Source organism: Xenopus laevis, chromosome 4L, assembly GCF_017654675.1.
Source record: "Xenopus laevis strain J_2021 chromosome 4L, Xenopus_laevis_v10.1, whole genome shotgun sequence".
NCBI lineage: Eukaryota > Metazoa > Chordata > Amphibia > Anura > Pipidae > Xenopus > Xenopus laevis.
Genome location: NC_054377.1, coordinates 134,697,697 through 134,721,086, shown reverse-complemented (window position 1 = coordinate 134,721,086; position 23,390 = coordinate 134,697,697). Strand labels below are relative to the sequence as shown.

At 40.4% G+C, this 23,390-nt stretch overlaps 1 protein-coding gene across 4 annotated transcripts in view; it reads right to left on the bottom strand.

Annotated features, from left to right (window-relative positions):
* Positions 1 to 23,390, bottom strand: part of abtb1.L (ankyrin repeat and BTB (POZ) domain containing 1 L homeolog) — a 32,983-nt gene that overhangs the window by 6,167 nt on the left and 3,426 nt on the right. For 3 of the 4 annotated variants that reach the window (XM_041590839.1, XM_041590842.1, XM_041590841.1), the window contains exons 2-10: positions 21,515 to 21,577; positions 20,241 to 20,296; positions 12,175 to 12,319; positions 10,608 to 10,767; positions 10,254 to 10,299; positions 9,272 to 9,388; positions 8,308 to 8,423; positions 3,067 to 3,165; positions 1,227 to 1,394 (exon numbers count right to left, since the gene is read on the bottom strand). In XM_041590839.1, coding sequence (XP_041446773.1) covers positions 1,227 to 1,394; positions 3,067 to 3,165; positions 8,308 to 8,423; positions 9,272 to 9,388; positions 10,254 to 10,299; positions 10,608 to 10,767; positions 12,175 to 12,319; positions 20,241 to 20,296; positions 21,515 to 21,577 — 970 coding nt within the window. The remainder of the gene's footprint in view (positions 1 to 1,226; positions 1,395 to 3,066; positions 3,166 to 8,307; positions 8,424 to 9,271; positions 9,389 to 10,253; positions 10,300 to 10,607; positions 10,768 to 12,174; positions 12,320 to 20,240; positions 20,297 to 21,514; positions 21,578 to 23,390) is intronic. The other variant, XM_041590840.1, reaches the window with a different exon arrangement.

The following is a 23,390-nucleotide window of genomic DNA, read 5'->3' as shown; positions in this document are numbered from 1 at the left end:
TAATTCAGGTGCAGACTCTAAACTGTTTAGAGTTGATCCATTTCTCAGCAGCATCTCTGGAGTATTAGCAACTATTGTATCAATTCTAACAGCTGCCTTTAATGAAACCCAGAGATTCTGCTCAGCAGGGACAAAGATAAGAAATGTATCAACTAAATGTATCAATTTAGAATAGTTTAGAGGGTCAGCGACCCCCCTCCTAGAACTGCTTTAGAATGGTGAAAAATTAGACTTATTAGAAAAACGGTCACACACAGCAAATAGAATGTAATTGGAAAAAGTATTTTTTTCTGGTGAACAATCTGAAACCAACTGAATTGAAAAAAGTGTTGGAAGGTGAACAACCCCTTTTAAAGCAAGAAGAGCAAGTGGTGTGAAAAGGCAGAGTACATGAGAAAAACATAAGGACAACCAGGAAGTTATGGAAACACGACTGCAGAGATGAAATGAAGTGGGGGGGAGGAAAGTGCTATAAAAACGAGAATTTTATAAATGATTATTTACTTAGAGAGCAGTAAAAAAAAAGTAGGGATGCACCGAATCCAGGATCGGTTCGGGATACGGGCAGGATTCGGCCTTTTTCAGCAGGATTCGGATACAGCCGAATCCTTCTGCCCTGCCGAACCAGAATCCAAATTTGCATATGCAAATTAGGGCCGGGGAGGGAAACCACGTGACTTTTTTTTGCATATGCAAATTAGGATTCGGTTCGGTATTCGGCCAAATCTTTCGTGAAGGATTCGGGGGTTCGGCCGAATCCAAAATAGTGGATTGGGTGCATCACTAAAAAAAATACAACGGGGGTTCACTATTAGGAGACTACAGGAGCATGTTAGCAGCATGGTTTAAGTAGAAGTAATCTGTAGCAGTCTGATCAGATAGTATAAAAGCATCACTGTTTAAGTAGTTGCTTGAGAGAGAAATGCATAGGGACAACAGGGAGAACAATAGAGGCTTGAGACTCATGAAGATCAACTGTTGAAGTTGAAGATTTGTTACTATAATAGACAAAAAAAACTGATCCATCAGAAAAGTAAAAATGGAATGCAAAATAAAATGAAGAGGATAAATGCAGAAGGATGAGAATAGAGAAGTGCCCATCTTTGAAGGGGTCAAATAAAGCCTGACCTGATTGGCTTGTGCCCAATGATGAACACGTCAATACAGGTTCCGTATAGGACATGTGACAATGTTTAATGAATTAACTGTATAAACAATGGTCTCACCTCGGTGTCATCGCTATAAATATAATACAGGACACGCATGAAGGTCTCCTCCGTGATGTTGTGCAGCGTGATTGCTGGGATACTGGGCAGCGCCTGCAGCTCTTGGCTCTCGCAAAAGTGATCCTCTAACAGGGCTTTGAAATAGTCACTCCGGCCACAAAAAAAAGACTGGGGAGAGAAGAAACAAAAGAGATGTGCATGCTCTCCAGTTACAATATATTGGGGGGGGGAGCAAGATGCTTGACCAATAGGATTTCGAATAATTTTTTTGGGTGACGGGTCCCCTTTCAAGTTAACTTTTAGAATGTTATAAAATGGCAAATTCTAAGCAACTTTTCAATTGGTCTTCATTATGGATTTTTTTTTATAGTTTTTGAATTATTTGCCTTCTTCTTCTTCTGATTCTTTCCAGCTTTCAAATTGGGGTCACTGACCCCATCTAAAAACCAATGCTCTTTAAGGCAAAATGCATTGTTATTGCTACTTTTTATTACTCATCTTTCTATTCAGATCAGTCTCTTATTCAGACCAATGGATGGTTGCTAGGTTAATTTGTGTCCTAGCAATCACATTTATGAAATTGCAAACTGGAGAGCTGCTGAATAAAAAGCTGAATAACTCAAAAACCACAAATGATAAAAAATGAACATTGTCAAATGAACATTGTCTCGGAATATCACTCTCTACGTCATGCTAAAAGTTAACTCAAAGGTGAATAACCCCTTTAACCAGTGACCATTCCAAAATTTTATATATATATATATATATTATATATATATATATATATATATATATATATATATATATATATATAAATAAAATCAACTACAAGAGGTCCTCTGCACTCAACCCATTATCAATATATGTCTTAAATATATTGATAATGGGTTGACTGCAGAGGACCTCTTGTAGTTGACTATATGTATTTTGTGGTCACACCCTCATTGCTCCCCCGCCTAATGGTTTTAAAAAATAGTGGTGAGCACAACTTTCCCTTGTTTATATTGTATTATATTTATATTGCCTCATTCAAATGCATGCCCATAGACTGTGTGAGAATACCACGTAGGGGAGGAGATGTGGATCAGTTACTGCTACAAAGGGAGGCATTTTGGACTTTTGAATTGGGATGTGTTTCCCCCAAAGGACTGAACTCCACGCTACAGTTGAATGGCTTTTTGAATAAAAGATAATGTCTCTTTCTGAAAGGTTGATGAAACAGTGTTACAACCTTATCTCTAAAAAAAATCTGATTTGAGTTATTTACGTTGAATAGATTGTATCTAAAGTTAATAATGTTACCTTTACATAGTTACATAACAGTTTAGAGATAATACTGGTCTGAATGATCCATCAGTGATTATTTTAAATGTGTTAACACAGGGTTTTAAATTGAGTTTTAACCTAAATTTGAAGCTGTACATTATATGTAATTTTTTGACTGCTTATTTATAGAGGAATTTTAGCAGTTGTATATTGCACTATTGCTGTTATTCAGCCTTACAAGGGGTTAACAATGCACATGATGTCACAGACATGATCACATGAGGGGGGGGGGGTGTTTTCTATTTAATGGACACTTTTATATGTATTTGTACCTTGAAAAAGGTCCCAACAGGGACCGAAACGTCGGTGATACATATGTTTTAAATATAACTTTTTTTCATACTCAAAGTCCCTTGGTGCTGGTTTTTCTTGATTGGAGTATACATTAATTTTTTCCGTGCACGGGGCAGCCACAAAATGGCTTACCTGACATGAGGTGCTGTCTGCTATGAAAATTTATATATATATATATATATATATATATATATTTATTTATTTATAAAAAATTACTTACCTTGTGACAAAGAAAATTGTAACCAGCAATCTGGAAGCAGACATCAGGGTAACTGCTGAAATTATCTGTACTGTCAAATGGCAGCTCTCCAAAGCCCACCTTACAAAGAAAGAAGGAGAAAATAGTCAAACGGGAAAATTCTGCAGCTTAGCCAAACAAAAACGTGCAGAGAAATGACAGAGAAAGGGAAGCAGATAATGGAGTGACAAAATTGTTATGCTTTGCAGAAAGCTTTATTTTTCTAATGTAGATGAAGCATGGCAGAGAGAAATTGTCCAGTCTCGGCACAGCTTGCAGTACAATTGAATGTGAGGAGGAAAGATGCTTCTTTCAGGCGGAATCTGGTACGGGCGAATGAAATAAAAGCATCAGTTCCAAGCATCTTTTTAGAAAAACAAGAGCGATGGATAAAATTGGTTTACACAAAGCTGCTGTTAAATGTTGGTTATGTTACCTTGTAAACTGTGCGACTGTCTGAATTCTATGATTGGCTGGTGTAAAGGTTCTAATATTTTGACTGGCTAAAGGTTAAATCCTAGGTCTTAATCCACTACAGGTATGGGATCCTTTATCCGAAAACCCATTATCCAGAAAGCTCTGAATTACAGAAAGGCCATCTCCCATAAACTCCATTTTATCCAAATAATCAAAAAATTATTAAAATTTTCTCTGTAATAACACAGAACCTTGTACTTGAGCCAAACTAAGATATAATTAATCCTTATTGGAAGCAAAACCAGCCTATTGGGTTTATTTGATGTTAGGGGGCTGATTTATCAAAGGATCGAGTGTTGGAGTTTTTTAGGGATGCACTGAATCCAGGATTTGGCCTTTTTCAGCAGGATTCGGATTCGGCTGAACCGAATCTGAATCTTAATTTGCATATGTAAATTAGGGACGGGTATGGAAATCACGCGATTTTTCATCACAAAATAAGTTTTTTCCACTTTTTGCTTTCCTGCCCCTAATTTGCATATGCAAATTAGGATTCAGATTCGGCCGAATCCCAAATAATGGATTCGGTGCATCCCTGTTTTTTTCCCCTCAAATGAACTCGAAACTGGAAAAAAAATTCAAATGGCAAAAGACAGATTCTGCGAGTTCAAGTCCCGCAACCCGAAAACTCGTATTGACCGACTATTCAAGTTTTTGAGGTTTTTTTTAACCCGAAAATGTCCGTTTTGACCAAAAAATACAACTCTTATACTAGGGGTTCAAATCACCCTAGCAACCATGCATTGATCTGAATAAGAGACTGGAATATGAATAGGAGAGGCCTGAATAGAAAGATGAGTAACCCCTATCTGAAAGCTGGAAAAAGACGACAAATAATTTAAAAACTATGAAAACCAATTAAAAATTGCTTAGAATTGGCCATTGTATAACATACTAAAAGGTGTAACTTAAAAGGAGAAACACCCATTTAGTAAATGATCCTTGATCAAGGTCAGACTTCTGCTGGATAGCAGGGAATCTCCCAGTGTGTCCATTGTAGGACTATTCTCATCACCACTATTATTTTGACTATACGTCCATGTCACACTTACCTATCAGTAAATGTTATTGCTCTTAGAGTTGCCCTGGAGGACAAGTGGGCCCTAGAAGACCCAGTTTAACACTGCTTTCAGTCTTGATATTGGATACCTAGACCCTGGTATTATTTCCCCTTTAAAGGAGAACTAAAGCTTAACTAAAGAAGTAGCTAGAAATGTTGTACATTATGTTCTGGGCTTCTGTACCAGCCCAAGGCAATCACAGTCCTTTAGCAGTAAAGACCTGTGTCTCCAAAGATGCCCCAGTAGCTCCCCATCTTCTTTTCTGCTGATTCACTGCACATGCTCTGTGCTGCTGTCACTTACTGAGCTTAGGGACCCACTCACAATATACAGTACACATAGAATAGAAATGTCACAATATAAGGCTGATCAGTAATTAATACAGATAATTACTACAAGGCAGCACAGAAACCAGTGCAATTAACTTTAGAATTTAATAATCAGCCCTGTAGCATCAGCTTTTATTACAGGAAAAAACTCATTTTCTGCTGGATAATTAGTGACGAGCCCTAAGCTTAGCTTCTCAACAGTTGCTCAGAGCCCACTGAGCATGTGAGTGTCACAGACACTTGTCCTGGATCATTGCTGCTATTGACAAGCTGAAACTTTAGGCTGGTGCAATAAGTTTAGTCTATAAAATATGCCATTTTTCAGCCATATTCATATTTAGGGTTTAGTTCTCCTTTAAGAATCCTTGCCCAGGGAGTGAATGAAGAGTCCAGACAATGAATAAGGCAAATTGTCATTGCTGAGGGCTGTTCATTGGGCATCTGCTCGCTGTGAAGCAAAGCAGCGTTTACTTGTCCCTTCTGTTATGGATCAGAGGAAGCGGATGTACCAGATCCCTGACCTACACATTTTTCTAATACAGATTTGTGAAAAAGCAGCCACGAGGGGAAAAACATTCTGTTCTCAATTCATGAGCCAACAGGTTATATTTAGCAGCCAGGAGACAGAGGGAGGCCGGGGCATGTTAAAACATTAATAGCTCCTGCAGACTTGACTCCCACAGAGGTAAAAGGCTTGCACTCTGTAATTGACGGAATCCCTCAGGAAGGGATAAATGGAATGTTTTTGTTTCTCATTTATTCTACAAATACAATTTAAGGCCATTCTTCCAATACTCTGGACATAATCAGTTGGCAGCATGAAACCTCGGTCTAAAATTGGCACTGACTGCGCCAAACTCCCACGCACGCACTCGGCAATCCTCCATTTGCCTCAGCGCCATCCTGAGAAACTTGGCACACATTTACCCTCTACACTGGCTTCTACAGTACATGAAACTGCTAGTTTTGACAAAGATTAACATTTAAAATGTAATTTAATTTGAAATATTTGACTACCTCAGCTGGTAATAAGCGCAAGATAATGCAAAAAATCGACCAGATATTCCATTCTTGGTGAAACTTGTGGGGGCGTTGGCGAGATTGTGAATCATTGCACAATCACTCTACCAAATAACCTGAACAGGTAAGAACGGATATTGACACTTTCCTTTAAGAAATTATTAGTAATAATAAAAAGTCAATTACCATGAAGCACTGTGAGGCTGAAATGGTGGCCGGCAAATGGAGTTTGCTTGGTTTACTCTGCATCAGTCTGCAGAAGGCTTTGGCAAAATGATGCCTCTAAACAATGATTACCACTTGACCCTGGGTCAGGCCAGGTTTGGGGGGACACTCGACCTGGGTAAAATTACTCCTGTTTTCAGCCCCTTTTTACAAAAGGTATAGTGAAGAGACAGGGCAACTACTGGAAAGGGAGAGGAGCAACAAAGGGGCCAGGCAAAAAGTAGGCTAATTGCATAGGGTCCAACACCACTAATGTCTGAATCCACCATAACAAAAACAAGCATTGCACACAAGTCAGTCAGATCAGTGCAGAGCTCACACTTGATGGATCAGCCAAATGAATGTAACATGACACACAGTGCCATAATGAGGGCAGCATATGCAATCACATTATCTGTGTGCCACTTAGAGGTGAAACTTAGAGACAGTTCCCTGCTTTAATGCTAAATACTGTGTAAACATTTACTGCGAAGTACCAGACAGCCATAGATTGACTGTCTGACTGAGAATCTGCTCCTCCGCTGCTTGACGTGCCAGCACCCTGATACATAACCTCGGCCAGGGTGCAGGCAGACACAGCGAATTTCAGTGCAGAAATGCAAACTCTCATGGAAAACCGCCACATCTACCTGTACCTGAGCGACGCAATGTATCTGGATGCAGGCACGTCAAGTAGCAGAGGAGAGGATTTTTGGCTTTGTTTTTCCGCAGGCCAAGGTCCTCTATGTCTGGCACTGAGCTAACAAGAATAAGGAGGGGAGCTGTAAAATGGAAATAGAGGAAAGGGGAATAGAGAGCAGATACACAATTGAGAGTGGGGAGAGTAACAGAGTGCATAAAAGAAGAAAGGACAGGGTAAGGGGAATAGATAAGAGAAAGTGGGTAGAAGTGGAGAACATTGGGAAGCACAGAGATGTTGAAAGTGGAGAATGAGGAAGAAAAGTGAAGAGCAGAAAAGAACATAGACAGAGAGAGAAGAGGCATGGTCTTGGAAGAGAGAAAAATAGGAAACTACATAAAAAATGTTTAGCCCACAAGAGAATGGGGACATGAAACAAGATGTTGGAAAGCATAGAATAAAAGGCAGTGATTCAGACAGCACTTTTGGGAGCACCGGTAGGTGCAGGCCACAGCAGGACCCGGGTAAGAACAGGGCTGCCTTATTCTATCCAATGCTGTGCTCTGTCCTACTGCCTGATGTTAAATACAGCATGAGGTGCTGAGTGCAGCCAGACCCCAGACAGAAGTGCTCATTAAATGGGAAGGAAATTCTTCTTGCACTTGGGGTGCCAAATGTTAGGCACCCCAAGTGATTGTATTTACTTACCTGAACCCGGGGTTATTCCAGCGAGCACCACAGAGAGATCCTCTTCCGTCTTCCTCTTTCTTTGCGCGGCTGCGCACGCGCATTAGAGCGAAAAACCGAACTTTAACTAAAAAAAGTCGGCTATTTCATTCTACTGCACATGCGTCTGCCCTGGGAAATTTGAAGAAAGAAGAAGACGGAAGAGGATCGCTCCATGGTTCTCACTGGTATAACACCAGGCCGGTGCAGTTTTCTGCTGATAGGAGCACCGACCTGAGGTTTCAGGTAAGTAAATACAATCACTTGGGGGTGCCTAACATTTGGCATCCCCAAGTGCAAGACGACTTTCCTTTAAAGAGCATATTTTGGCCCCACATGGGCAAGGAGGTTCACATGGCAAGGAGGTCATAAAAGCCTCTGCGAGTGCTCAAGTTTAAATCTCAAAGAGTCCACCTATAACGTCTGCACCACTCAAGTAAAAAAAAAACCTAAAAAAAAAGATTAAAAAAATATTCAGGGCATGGAAAGAATTTTCTATTCTTGCTATCTTGTAATAAGTAACCATTCAGATGATACTTTATGTATGAACATGATTATTAAGACACTGCAATTGATTCCATCAATCCCACCATTGAGCACAATTATGAACAAAATATCCAATATATCATTATCTGAGAACTAAAGAGATGTTTCATATATGCAGAAGTGTGAAACCCTATCAGAATATCAGAAAAGGAGAAAAAGTGTGTGCATCTTAACTCCCAAATGAAGAAAGACCAATGTCATCATCATAGAGGAATCTTACCCGCAGTTCTGCTGGCAGGGCACAGTCTGCTAAAATAGCTAGATCCTCTTGAAGGCGGCCATTCCCAGAGGGTTCCACACTTAATACCTTTACACAAGTTCCAGGCTTGGAGGAGACTACCAAGGCAAATTAAATGTAAATATAAGAAGTTGGAATGTATAGAACCCAGTTATACAGTAAATCATAGTGGAGCTGTGAACATCATTCAGAGCAAACTTAAGCTCACATGCTTAACACGTGCTTATATTTTCAAACCAAAGAGCAGCTCTTATGAAGAGACCTGAAAATGTCCGCTGCTCAAATTATGTGTCGCTTTTAAGGGATACTGTCATGGGAAAACATGTTTTTTTTTCAAAACACATCAGTTAATAGGGCTGCTTCTGAAATGAAATCCATTTTTCAAAAGAGCAAACAGATTTTTTTAAATTTAATTTATGCTTAGGCTATCATACACTTCAGTCTCTCTACTGCAGCCTAAAAACAGAACAATGGGAATGTAACCAGATAACAGCTGCCTGGTAGATCTAAGGACAACACTCAATAGTAAAATCCAGGTCCCACTTCGACTGCTTCAGTTACATTGAGTAGGAGAAAGAACAGCCTGCCAGAAAGCAGTTTCATCCTGAAGTGCTGGCTCCTTCTGAAAGCACATGACCAGGCAAAATAACCCGAGATGGAGCCTACACAACAATATTACAACTAAAAAAATACCCTTGTTGGGTCAGGAATTAGATTTTATATGGTAAAGTAAATAACTTGCTGTGTAAACAGTGTCATTTAGAAATAAAAACGACACCATAAAAATCATGACAGAATACCTTTAACCAGACATCATTTGACCAATATTGGTTAAAAGTTTGTCTGCTTTTGGGGACATGCACAAAATATGCCCCAAAACAGCAACACGTCTCGTGTGGCTCAAAATGACCAGCGGAAATCTCAGTAAATATAAGGAAAATCATACCAAATTCGTAGACCTTTTTACACTTCTCCTCTAGATCGTCAATGAGATCTTGCAGCCGACACTGCTTGGCCAGTCTCTTACAGTCTTCAACATGTTCCACATCGATATCCATGTGGCCTGCAAAAACAAAAATTAAATTATGACTAATAAGATTAACCCTCAGGGCTTGTTTACACTGGCTAAGTAGCAGCCTCAGCTCTGTATCATGACGTGCTTATGTCATGTGATCGCGAGTGTTTTGCCCAGGACTCAGGAACTATTGCAATCTCGTGACGTAAGAAATTAAATATTGCGGGAGTGACCATGCTATGTCCGCCATAAAGTTAAAAATAAGGGAAATAAGGGAAAGTTAAAAATATTTGCATGGAACCGGAGGGGAAAACTGCTTCAGCTGCTCTGAGTCCTCTGTCAAAAGAAACACAGCATTTCTTTCCTTCTATTGTGTACACATGGGCTTCTGTATCAGACTTCCTGTTTTCAGCGTAAACCTCCAGGGCTAGGGCTAGGGCTTGAGCATGCTCAGTTTGCTCCTTTTTCCCCCTCCCTCCTCCCCTTACTGCTGTAAAATGAGCCCAGAGCCATGAGTGAGCAGGGAGAGACAAAAGCAGGAAGTATTCATGGTTTTTATAATACATATAGCAAGATAATCATATGTATCTATGGTATCAAAGCATTTATCATTTATATTCAAATATGTCTTTATATTTAAATAAGTCTTTCTGCCAGAAAATGTAATCCTGCACAGATGCCCGGACTAGATACAGACCTGGATTTTTATGGCTCTGCGGGGTATGGATTACTCCGCACTTCACTTATTATTAACACATTTTTAGAAGTGCCAACATATTCCGCAGAGCGGAACAATATACAGATATGACAAGAGCATGCCTGTAGTGGTAATAGACAAGTTATTGGCAGTTATCAAACTCTTAAGAAGATTCACAGCAACCACATGCAAGTGACTGTGCATTTCAGCACTTACCTGTATATAAATACTGCAGTATGGAACCAAAGGCAGCTGGATTGATCTGCAGCAGAGACAGAGATGGTGACTTAATCATCTGTTCTTATGTCAATAGGCACAGTCTCTGCAGTACTGCTTATCAGAGTGATTCAGATTTATACAGCTTTGACATAGTCTCACGCTGCCATTTATAATGATAAGTTTTAATTATGCTACACACGTTTTTTTTCTTACTTTGTCACTAAAGAGTCTCATTGTCTGTTGGCATAAAGGAACGACAGCCTAACTGCTTGCTGAATATGGATCTCGTCACCACTAGCAATGCTCAGCATGGAAATGATATGTACTACCCGTATCCCTTTCCCATCTTACCAGTGGGTGCTTCAGACCAATGACATTCTTCCCCTTCCACTTGTTGTCGAACATCTCTGCAAAGTATGGACTGCGAGCGCTGAGGACGCATTGGTGAGCGCGGAAGGATTCCCCATGTACAATAAACGTTGTGTCGCTGTAAGAGCCTTGCTCCAGGAGTCTGCAAGGGGAAGGGTGAGAGACCAACTGACTTGCAATTCTACTCCATCAAATGCAGCTAAGGAGATATAAGCTGTTACAAATTATTAATGAAAAGGCTAACACCGTGCCAACAATACTATGCAATCATCAATTCAATACAGTTCAACTATTTATATGCCTTACAGCAGTGATCCCCAACCAGTAGCTTATGAGCAGCATGTTGCTCTCCAACCCCTTGCTCCCAGTGGCCTCAAAGCAGGTGCTTATTTTTGAATTTCTGGCTTGGAAGCAAGTTTTAATTGCTTAAGAATGAAGTATAGTGCCAAGTAGAGCCTCTTCTAGGCTGCCAGTCCACATAGGGGCTACCAAATAGCCAATCACGGCACTTATTTGGCACCCCATGGGACTTTGTCATGCTTGTGTTGCTCCCCAACTCTTTTTACATTTGAATGTGACTCAGGGGTAAAAAAAAAGGTTGGGGACCCCTGACTTACAGAATGCAAGTAACTGCACACAGGCAGTTTCAGATGCGACAAGTAATTTTAAAGTAAAGTAAATTGTCTGTAATTTTCAGGTAATAATTTAAACTAACTGCAATGCCTTCACATCTGTTTGACTTGAAAACCAGATGAGGCCTCCTGTTAGCGTGTGCATTCAAATCATACACTGTGCATTTGTGTTGTCAATTTAAAGGACTGGTAACATCAATAATTAAATGTTCTTGAAAGAATGTAATTATAATTTACTGTTACTGGCAAAATATGTGTTTGCTTCAGAAAGATTTCTACAGATTATATCAATAAGATGCTGTATAGCCTGAAGGCAGACATTCAAGGCAAAAGAGACACACACAAGCTCCATAAGGGTCAGGGCACACAGGCAGATTCGGGGAGATAAACCGTCCAGTGACAAATCTCCTCTTCTTCAGGTCTACTAATCCCTCCGAACTGCCTTCACTGCCTAAAATGTAAATCGCCGGCGGGATGGCACTCGGAGCGATTCATTTTCCTAAGTCGCCCAAAATTTCCTCATGAGGCAACTTTGGATTTACATTTTAGCTGGCAGGAAGGCAGTTTTGGGAGATTAGTCGCCCCGAAGAAGAGGAGATTTGTCGCCAGGTGACTAATCACCCCAAAACTGCCTGTGTGCCCTGACCCTAAAATAGAAGTTACTTACACAGGAAGGTAAACATGGGATCAAATGCCTCTCTACAGAGCTATAGACTGAAATCATCTCTTTTATCAAACAGGTTATTTTATGGTGTTAATGCAATAAGTAAACTGGCACTATTGGAGGTTATATAACAACAAATCTAGCATCCCTTTCCTCACTGGCCTTAGCAATCCATGTCATGAGCCATTTGACTGGACATTTAACTCCACAGTCAAACACCATCAGGCCTCATGGCTGGTTACTCTGTAAATACCTCTGTAGGAAGTCATCATAGTAATCCCTCTGCATGCACTTGGCTGTAATCTGTTTGTATTCCTTCAGCAGCCTTCGGATGGTGTCACTTAGAGCTCCATACAGACAGCGCTCCCCATCAAACGTGTTCACCTCACACTTGGCACCTGTAAGAGATGGATGAGAAATAAAGATGGCTGCCAGAGACATGCTAGATTCAGTTCAATTCATGCCATCCCAGGGATATCAAGATAATGCTCAATATGAAAATAGCCAGTGGCATTTCCTAAACTTTGAAAAGTCATTCTATCATTTCAATGACAAGCTGGCCACTACAGGACATGATTTCCTCTATGGATTTATATACGGATCAGTGTAACCAGTACACTCCTATGTAAACAAACATGGCCAAGCATGCAGATGACTAACAGCCCAAAGCATTTCTGTAGAAGTTCATCATCTTCTGTCTTCTCTCCTTTCCAGCCAGACAGGCGCATGTATGGTAGAGTGAAAGGCCAAACTTAGACACAAAAACATTTAGCTCGTTCCTGCCTGGGCCCAAAGAAAATGAGCTCCTACAGAAATACCCTGGGTCAGTGCAGTTGTAAGCAAACACGGGCAATGGACCAAGGCATCAGGTAAGCAATTATAATCATCCTCTTCTCTTTAGAACACACTGGACATGCTTTAAATCTGTTTCTTTAGAGATTACAGGCAGATACAACTATAATGATTATACAGCTTCTAAAAATATTCAGGAAAACACAGGAGAATGTGTATAAATGCCTCAGGCCATCCCACTGAAAATCTCATGAGGGCAAGCTGGCGTCTGTTACACAAATATCAAAGGTTTATCATGTGTTATTCAATCCTGTTAGTATGGAGGGTCTATGATGAGAAGATTTTGCTCTTCTAGTCTAAAACATAAGAAGTGTATTTCTGCCCTCCTTCCATCTGCAAGCTGTGCTCCTCTATTCTGTATATGGGGACCTGTGACTGGGAGACTGTGTTATCCAATTGTGTTGGTGCAGTGATCATTGATTAAAACATCCTGTTATTCTATCCTGTGACTGCAGGGATGTTTAGAATGCAGGTTATGATATTTAATCAAACGTGTGTAGGGATTTCTAACTGGTAGCTCTCAATAACAACGATGATCTGTTGTTGTTATTTATATAGTACCGCCACAAATACCAGACGGAACAGTTTACAAACAATGACATTTTACAAGATACACATTGTTTGGTTTGCATAGTGTTATAAGACTCTAGGCAGAGGGTTCTGCACAAAAGAGCTTACACTCTAAATGGGAAGAGGAGTGAGATATTAGGTGGTTTTCTACAGCTGCAATCTCTGGCTGTCTGCTTTAGTACCCCTGCATTAGTGAAAACAATAGATTTAGGTTTATTAACCCTTTAAGTGCCAGCAGAATTTCACATTTTGGTTACGCGAAATGCCAGCCGTTTTTGAAACATTTTGTGCTCTCTCACTTTAGGGGCATTTTCTGAGGGGAAACCTATAGTTTACCTAGGAAAACTATACATTGTTTTTTTCGGTAGAAACTGAGCTTTCTAAATCTGCCTGAGTTTTCATGTATTTCCACCTGTGCAAAAAAATTTATAGTGCTAAATACCAAAAAAAAATGAAAAATTACCATTTTTCATCGTATATCAATTTATACCAGAAAAATATTTCATTTTACGGATGAAAATCCAACTGATTTGGAAAGCCTTATGTCTCTCGAACGTGCCAATACCAGATATGTATAGTTTTAGGGAGATTTAGGACTTCTGTACCTCAAAAACTCCCGGCAGTATATTGCCGAATTTTGAAAGCACTAAGGCAGAAAACGGCATGCTTTAGATTCCAAGGCAAAAACTCCTGAAACCGTAGGTTTACCCCAGAAAACCATACATTTTTGAAAAGTACACATTCTGCCGATTACAAAATGGGTAACTATGTCTCTCTACTCCCAACTACCAAACATAAAAGCTTGTCTGAACATAGCGGTTTTTCAAAAAAAAATTCAAAATTCTGAAAAATCATTTCAAAGGTTTTATTTTGCTGCTCCGCATATCCCAAACTATATTAGGTACCAAGAAAAAGCACCTGAAATATGATTGCCAGGGGTCCACTGAACAGTTTGATACCCATTATGCATAGGTTTACCAAAGTATCTGGCATTTAGAGACACCAATATGAAGTTAGCACATCCAAATTGATCAGGACTTTACTTCAGCTACTGAGAAATCAACACATTGACTGCATTTTTTGTGGGGTAAAAACACAGAAATATATGTTTACCCCCCAAACCCATATATTTTTGGAAAGTACACATTCTACCGAATCTAAAATGGGTACCCATGCCTTTCTGCTCCAAACTACTGAGTTGCAAGGCTTTCCCACAATTGTCGGTTTTGGTGAAATATCTGAAAATTACCTCAAAGCTTCAACTTCTCAGCACCATATCACCCATGTATCGTTACGCACCAAGAAAAAGCACCCTAAATATTATTGCCAGGGTTCCTCCAAACAGTTTGGTGGCCATTGTTCATAGGTTTACCAAAGTATCTGGCATTTAGAGGCCTCAAAATGAAGTTAGCGCAGACAAATAGTCCTGTAGGTAACTTCATCTAATGAGAAATCAACACATTGACTGCATTTTTGTGGGGTAAAAACACAGAAATATATGTTTACCCCCCAAACCCATATATTTTTGGAAAGTACACATTCTACTGAATCTAAAATGGGTACCCATGCCTTTCTGCTCCAAACTACTGAGTCGCAAGGCTTTCCCAAAGTTGTCGGTTTTGGTGAAATATCTGAAAATTGCCTCAAAGCTTCAACTTCCCAGCACTATATCACCCATGTATCATTACGTACTAAGAAAAAGCACCCTAAATATGATTGCCAGGGTTCCTCTGAACATTTTGGTGGCCATTGTTCATAAGTTTACCAAAGTATCTGGCATTTAGAGGCCCCCAAAATGAAGTTAGCACATACAAACAGTTCCGTGGGTAACTTCAGCTAATGAAAAATCAACACATTGACTGCATTTTTGTGGGGTAAAAACACAGAAATATATGTTTGCCCCCCAAAACCCATATAGTTTTGGAAAGTACACATTCTACCGAATCTAAAATGGGTACCCATGCCTTTCTGCTCCAAACTACTGAGTCGCAAGGCTTTCCCACAATTGTCGGTTTTGGTGAAATATCTGAAAATTGCCTCAAAGCTTCAACTTCTCAGCACCATATCACCCATGTATCGTTATGCACCAAGAAAAAGCACCCTAAATATGATTGCCAGGGTTCCTCCGAACAGTTTGGTGGCCATTGTTCATAGGTTTACCAAAGTATCTGGCATTTAGAGGCCCCAAAATGAAGTTAGTGCATACAAATAGTCCTGTGGGTAACTTCAGCTAATGAAAGATCAACACATTAACTGCATTTTTGTGGGGTAAAAACACAGAAATATATGTTTACCCCCCAAACCCATACATTTTTGGAAAGTACACATTCTACAGAATCTAAAATGGGTACCCATGCCTTATTGCTCCAAACTACTGAGTCGCAAGGCTTTCCCAAAGTTGTCGGTTTTGGTGAAATATCTGAAAATTGCCTCAATGCTTCAACTTTCCAGCATCATATCTCCCATGTATCATTACGTATCACAAAAAAGCACCCAAATTGTGATTGCCAGGGGTCCTCCAAACAGTTTGGTGCCCACTGTGCATAGGTTTACCAAAGTATATGGCATTTAGAGGCCCCAAAATGAAGTTAGCACATACAAATTGTCCTGTGGGTAACTTCAGCTAATGAAAAATCAGCACATTGTCTGCATTTTTGTGGGGTAAAAACACAGAAATATATGTTTACCCCCCAAACCCATACATTTTTGGAAAGTACACATTCTACAGAATCTAAAATGGGTACCCATGCTTTTCTGCTCCAAACTACTGAGTCGCAAGGCTTTGCCAAATTTGGCGGTTTTGGTGAAATATCTGAAAATTGCCTCAAAGCTTCAACTTTCCAGCATCGTATTGTCCATGTATCATTACCAGCATAAAGCATCCTAAATATAAACATACGGGTCTACTAAATAGTTTGATGCCCAATGTGCATAGATATACCAAACTATGTGGCGCACAGAGACCCCCAAATGACAATATGTATAGACATTTTCACGGCTGACGCGCTGGCTGCTGCAACATAACCACCCGGTGTGTGTATTATGCGACATTAGACCACCTAACAGTACAGAGACCCCAGAAAACCATATATTTTCAGAAAGTACACATTCTGACGAATCCAATATGGGTAAATAAGTGTTTCTACTACAAACTGCCAAACTGCAAAGCAATGCTGAACGTAACGGTTTTTATCAAATTTCTGAAAATCGTCACAAAGCTTGAATTTTACCCCATTATATGCCCCACATTTCGTAACTTATCAGCATAAAACATCCTAAATATGAACGCCAGGGGTCTACTGAACACTTTGATGCCCAATATGCATAGATATACCAAACTATGTGGCGCACAGAGACCCCCAAATGACAATACTGTATATACATTTTCACGGCTGACGCGCTGGCTGCTGCAATATAAGCACCTGGTGTGTGTATTATGCGACATTAGACCCCCCTAACAGTACAGAGACCACAGAAAACCATATATTTTCAGAAAGTACACATTCTGACGAATCCAATGTGGGTAAATAAGTGTTTCTACTACAAACTGCCAAACTGCAAAGCAATGCTGAACATAACGGTTTTTATCAAATTTCTGAAAATCGTCACAAAGCTTGAATTTTACTCCATTATATGCTCCACGTTTCGTAACGTATCAGCATAAAACATCCTAAATATGAACGCCACGGGTCTACTGAACACTTTGATGCCCAATATGCATAGATATACCAAACTATGTGGCGCACAGAGACCCCCAAATGACAATAGTGTATATACATTTTCACGGCTGACGCGCTGGCTGCTGCAATATAAGCACCTGGTGTGTGTATTATGCGACATTAGACCCCCCTAACAGTACAGAGACCCAGAAAACCAGATATTTTCAGAAAGTACACATTCTGACGAATCCAATATGGGTAAATAAGTGTTTCTACTACAAACTGCCAAACTGCAAAGCAATGCTGAACATAACGGTTTTTATCAAATTTCTGAAAATCGTCACAAAGCTTGAATTTTACCCCATTATATGCTCTACGTTTCGTAACCTATCAGCATAAAACATCCTAAATATGAACGCCAGGGGTCTACTGAACACTTTGATGCCCAATATGCATAGATATACCAAACTATGTGGCGCATAGAGACCCCCAAATGACAATAGTGTATATACATTTTCACGGCTGACGCGCTGGCTGCTGCAATATAAGCACCTGGTGTGTGTATTATGCGACATTAGACCCCCCTAACAGTACAGAGACCCCAGAAAACCATATATTTTCAGAAAGTACACATTCTGACGAATCCAATATGGGTAAATAAGTGTTTCTACTACAAACTGCCAAACTGCAAAGCAATGCTGAACATAACGGTTTTTATCAAATTTCTGAAAATTGTCACAAAGCTTGAATTTTACCCCATTATATGCCCCACATTTCGTAACGTATCAGCATAAAACATCCTAAATATGAACGCCAGGGGTCTACTGAACACTTTGATGCCCAATATGCATAGATATACCAAACTATGTGGCGCACAGAGACCCCCAAATGGATATATAGTAGATAAAATTTACAAGGCAAAACAAAATAAGGCAGTAAAGAGTGAAATGAAAAAAAATCCAATAAAACCACAAAAATCAATGTTTTTTTTCCAGAATAGTGTTATCGGGCATCAGAATCACAGTTTGAATATTTTAGCTGGGCCAAACAGGTTATACGGCTAGAAACAAGTGAACACAACATATGCAGAGCTGAAAATGCAATAAAATGGCTAAAAATTCAATAAAATGGCTAAAAATGCACCAAAATACCCAAAATTGCAATATAATCACCGAAATAACATACAAAAGATATTGCACAGTACGGTTAGCGAATACGCTATTCGTAATGGTAATAAAACATTTTTTTCAGCAAAAAAAAGAGACGATGCGATAAGAAAAAAAAAAAAAGCCACAATGCCATGTATGTGCGTGTGCGTGTGTACAAATGGTAAATTACATGTTATGTGCGCGTGTGTGCGTGTGCACGTGTGTGTAAGTGCAGTGAGTGTAAGTGACCCCCCCAATCCCCAAAAATGTATGTGTAAGTGTGTGTAAGTGTGAATCTAAGTGTGTATTACTGTAATAAGTGTGTGTTGGTGTGTTTGTGTGTGTAATTGTTGCACTAACCTGAAAAAGTCGCTGAAGACTGTTGCACACGATGTGGAGGGGTCCCAGGAAGACATCTGCGACGATCTGCGTGTCTCTGTGCTGTGGGGGCGGAGCTGGATGGCGCAGTGCAGGCTGCAGCAGCAGGACACGTAAGGAACACGTGCCTGCTGCTGTTTTTGGGCCCCTGGGCGATCGCGCCCCAGGGGCCACTCGATCCCCTGCTCTGCTCGTTGCCTAGGGGCAGGGGATCGAAGCGGAACGGAGCGAGCGGCTCTAACAGCCGCTCCTCCGCTCCAGAACCCGGAAGTGCTGCAGAACGTAGAATCTACGTTCTGTGGCATTTCAAGTTACTTTTCCACAGAACGTAGATTCTACGTTCTGTGGCACTTAAAGGGTTAAATTTAGGGATGCACAGAATCCACTTTGCACAATATGTTGCTCGCTTACAGTGCATATCGCTCCGTAAAGAAAACGCTGGTAGTAATATCAATCCAACTTTATTGTATCAGACAGTGTGGAAACATAGTACGGTGGGTGTGCAATGCCAAAACCTACGCCTTTCGTGAACCCCGATGAAGTGCAGACGAAACTTGTAGGTTTTGGCATTGCACACCCACTGTTACTATGTTTCCACACTGTCTGATACAATAAAGCTGGATTGATATTACTACCAGCGTTTTCTTTACGGAGTGGTCTGCGCTGTAAGCGAGCACCATATTGTGCAAGTTGGAGTATTTGGGAGGAGAAACCGAAGTCTCGCGATAGCTGCGACCGACAAGGGAACGCTGCACGCTAGGGTGAGCTCCGCCATGGCTGCTTCCTAATTGTTGCTGCACCGAATCCACTATTTGGGATTCGGCCGAATCCCCGGTGAAAGATTCGGCCGAATAATGAACCTAATTCTAATTTGCATAAGCAAATTCGGAGCAGGAAAGTAAAAGGAACAAATTATTCTTTTGTGACGAAGTCACGTGATTTCCTTACCCACCCCTAATTTACATACGCAAATTAGGATTCGGTTCGGCCAGGCAAAAGGATTCGGCCTAATCCTGCTGAAAAAGGCAAAATCCTGGCCAAATCCCGAACCGAATCCTGGATTCGGTGCATCCCTAGTTAAATTACTGCCACGGACGGAGCTTAGTCGCCACACAGTAAATTCTCTCCAGCAGTATCTCTGTATATATAAATATTCTTATAGTTGTATGGTATTTTATTCAGACACTTTCTGATTTTTTCTTACCTTGCAAGGAAACCTGAGAGCAATGTATTTTCCCCTCTGTTATTTACATTATTGCCAGTGGGAAAGCATTTGCAGGAGATTATTGTCCGCGGTAGAGGAGATATATCATTGGGTAACTAATCTCTACATGTGCCAGTGCCCTTTGCAAAAACATGTTGGTACCTCTTTATTGGAGTCTAAATGTCTAAGAATTCTTCTCCTGTGTGTTTCTGCATGTCTTGGTTAAACAAATATTATAATTACTGCACTAGCAAAAGACATGGAATAATCCAAAAGCACAAAAATATCCCTCTGGATAAAGTTCAACAAACATCTAAAAACAACAACAGGCAATGCCTGGATAAAAGATCATACTGTATAAATAGATTTTTATATTCACATATACAGAGATACTGGGTTGGAAGGAGCTCGTGGCTCTCCAGTATAGTATCACACGCCAATCTAACAATGTCTGACGTTCAACAGAAAAAAAATACAGTCTGGTTTGGTTTAGGGTGCGATTACTTACCATTAGCTAAAAGGTAACGGACAAGTTCTTCATGTCCACAAAGACAGGCATAGTACCTTAGGGGAAAAGGCATAAAATGAGAAAAAATAGGTAAATAACGTCAAAAACATTACTGAACACATTTTATAGAGAAGACTTTGCTTTACACAAAATTGTATCAAATTTCATAATTTTTTTTATGAAATAACTTTTTATCTAAAAATTAATTGTCAAGCGCTTCAAGGTGGAGACAATAAAGAGAGAAAGGCCAATTTGTTAGACACCCCCTTAGTGATCATAATCACATATATGCTCATCAACACCTCTACGGCAGGGTATTGCTACATGCATTGGTGCCTCTACTAAAAAAAGTAGGTGCTGAAAGTGCCCAAAATTCTCCTATGTGCCTTTTGTTTTAAAGCTGCACATTTTAAGACTATAGTATTTTTGGCACAGGTCAGTACTCCCAGCACACCGATTACCTGCAGTGCAAAAGGCCATGTTGCTTGCCACAGCTAAAGCTTTCTCACCCACAAGGAAGCTGTACTGCTGCCTAAAGATAAAGCTTCTACAGATGCCAGCAATACAGCCCCTTCCACTGATGTGTTTGCATTTAAGTAATGTTCTTTTATTTCAAAATTAACTTTCTAAATTTATATTTCTGTGTTTGTATAGCTACCATGTTATCGCTAGTCTTGAGATCATGGGGTAGATCATGGACACTAAAGGAGAAGGAAAGGTTAAAACTAAGTAAGCTTTATCAGAAAGGTCTATGTAAATACAACTGTAAACCCTCCAAGTAATGATGATCTGAGCCCTCTGTCAAAAGAAACATCACATTTCTTTCCTTCTATTGTGTACACATGGGCTTCTGTATCAGACTTCCTGTTTTCAGCTTAAACCTTCAGGGCTAGGGCTTGAGCATGCTCAGTTTGCTCCTCTCCCTCCCTCCCAGCCCAGAGTGATGAGTGAGCAGGGAGAGACTTAAGCAGGAAGTGATGTCACACCAAACTAATATGGCAGCTGCTATCCTGAACAAACAGATAGAGCTTATAGAGCCGTTTACTCAGGTATGGTAAAGCATTCTACAGAATAAAAATAGTGTTACAGCTTGCACTATTGTGGCTCGTCTATTGCCAATAATCTGCCTCAGTAGCTTTCCTTCTTCTTCTGTAAACTACAAATGTCTAAAGTACAAACAAGGGTCACGAAATAAGAGCTTCTGGCATAACTGTGTTTATTGGGAGAGGGTTTATTTGTTATGCACAAAGCCACTGAGCAAAGCAGCATCTTACAAGGGTGTGCTGTCCCATTTATCACGCACATTCAGTTCCATGTCTCTCTGCTCCACAAGGTATCTGCAGATAGAATTAAAACAAAAAAAAAAAAAAAAACAGTTAATGCTGTCCTCTGCAGTATTTGTCTCAGCAATAGTCTAGAGCCAGAAAGGATTCAAGAGCAGGGACAGTGAAGAAATGTTCTGTATGCAGCTCCCAGGGTGCTAGGTATCTTATGTCACCAGCTGCCTGATAGCAGCATGCCTGGCCCGTCTCCAAACTGGGCAGGGTCACAGGATAGGGGGAGGGTTGAGAAAGTTTGTAAACATAAGAGGAAAAATTAAATAGTCAGAAGCCACAGTCATTTTCACTTGAAAACACAGACAATTATTTACAAAGAACATGAGTTTTTCCCCCATTTAAAAGAGAGGATGACCCTCATTTAATATTAGCGAGCACAGCACTTTTTTGTTTGCCAATGTGTGTTTAAACAGCATATATTTGTGCTGCGTGTCTTCTTGCACCAGTTAATGACGTGTGCCAAGGCTCAAGGGAATCCGGTCATTGACAGTGGTTATATCCGAGATTCCCATTATGAACTGCAACGGTCGAAATACAAAATTGCTTGTAGCTTGCGGTTGTGCTAGAGTACTCTCATGCCCTCGATATCGGACGCCTAGAATGATGTAGATCAGCAGTCCCCAACCGTTTTTGGACAAGGGACCGGTGCAAAAAAATGTTTTGTTTTGCAAGGACCTGGGGTGGGGTCGGCAGCAAGTTTGGACTCACCGCATCCAATTTGGGCATGCTGGCGTCCAATTTGGCGCGCCTCATTTTTGTGCGCTGGGCAGCCGAGTGCAAGAGTGTCTGCGACCCGGCGGTTGGGGACCCGTGATATAGATTGCAACTTGTGTGACAATTTAAAAAAGTGACTTTCATTGGGTACAAAAGTGCTCAGATTCTGGGGGGAAATGCTGCACTGTAGAGAGCAGGTGAGTAAAGGAGTTGAATTACACTTGAATTACACCCTGTTGGTAAATTAGTTCAAAAAGTAAAAAAAAGTCAAAAGGTTAATTCCCTAGAGCCTCATGTAGGCTAGCAGTCCACATGGGGCTACCAATTAGCCAATCACAGCCCTTATTTGACAACCCCAAGGAATTTTTTTCTCTCGCTTGTATGGCTCCCCAACAGTTTTTATAAATGAATGTGGCCCACAAGGAAAAAAAAGGTTGGAACTGGATAATGGCTATCAGGTGTAATGGCTACAATGTGGAGCATTGCTCCACATACATTTATTTATTTAGAGGCATATTTTCCCCTGGAGTGGGAGGGTGCTACTGGAAGCATCATGGACTGTGGTAATTAAACAGAATGAATTTTATAATTTCCCATTGTAACCGGGATTAGTGAGTGTAAGACGGCATTTATCATCTAAGGAAAGAAGACTCTGTAGTCATGCACCTAGTCAAAGCACATCTACACAGACTCGGAAAGGCTAAAACTAAGTAATCTTTATCAGAAAGGTCTATATAAATACACCGGTAAACCCTCAAAGTAATGCTGCTCGGAGTCCTCTGTCAAAAGAAACACCGCATTTCTTTCCTTCTATTGTGTTCACATGGGCTTCTGTATTAGACTTTCTGTTTTCAGCTTAAATCTCCAGGGCTAGGGCTTGAGCATGCTCAGTTTGCTCCTCTCTCCCTCCCTCTCTGCTGTAATCTGAGCCCAGAGCTATGAGTGAGCAGGGTGAGACTCAGGCAGGAAGTGAGGTCACACTAAGCTAATATGGCAGCCACTATCCTACACAAATAGAGAGCTTCTATACAGTAGCTGTTTACTCTGGTATGGTAAAGCATTCTACAGAATAAATATAGTGTTATAACTTAAACTATTG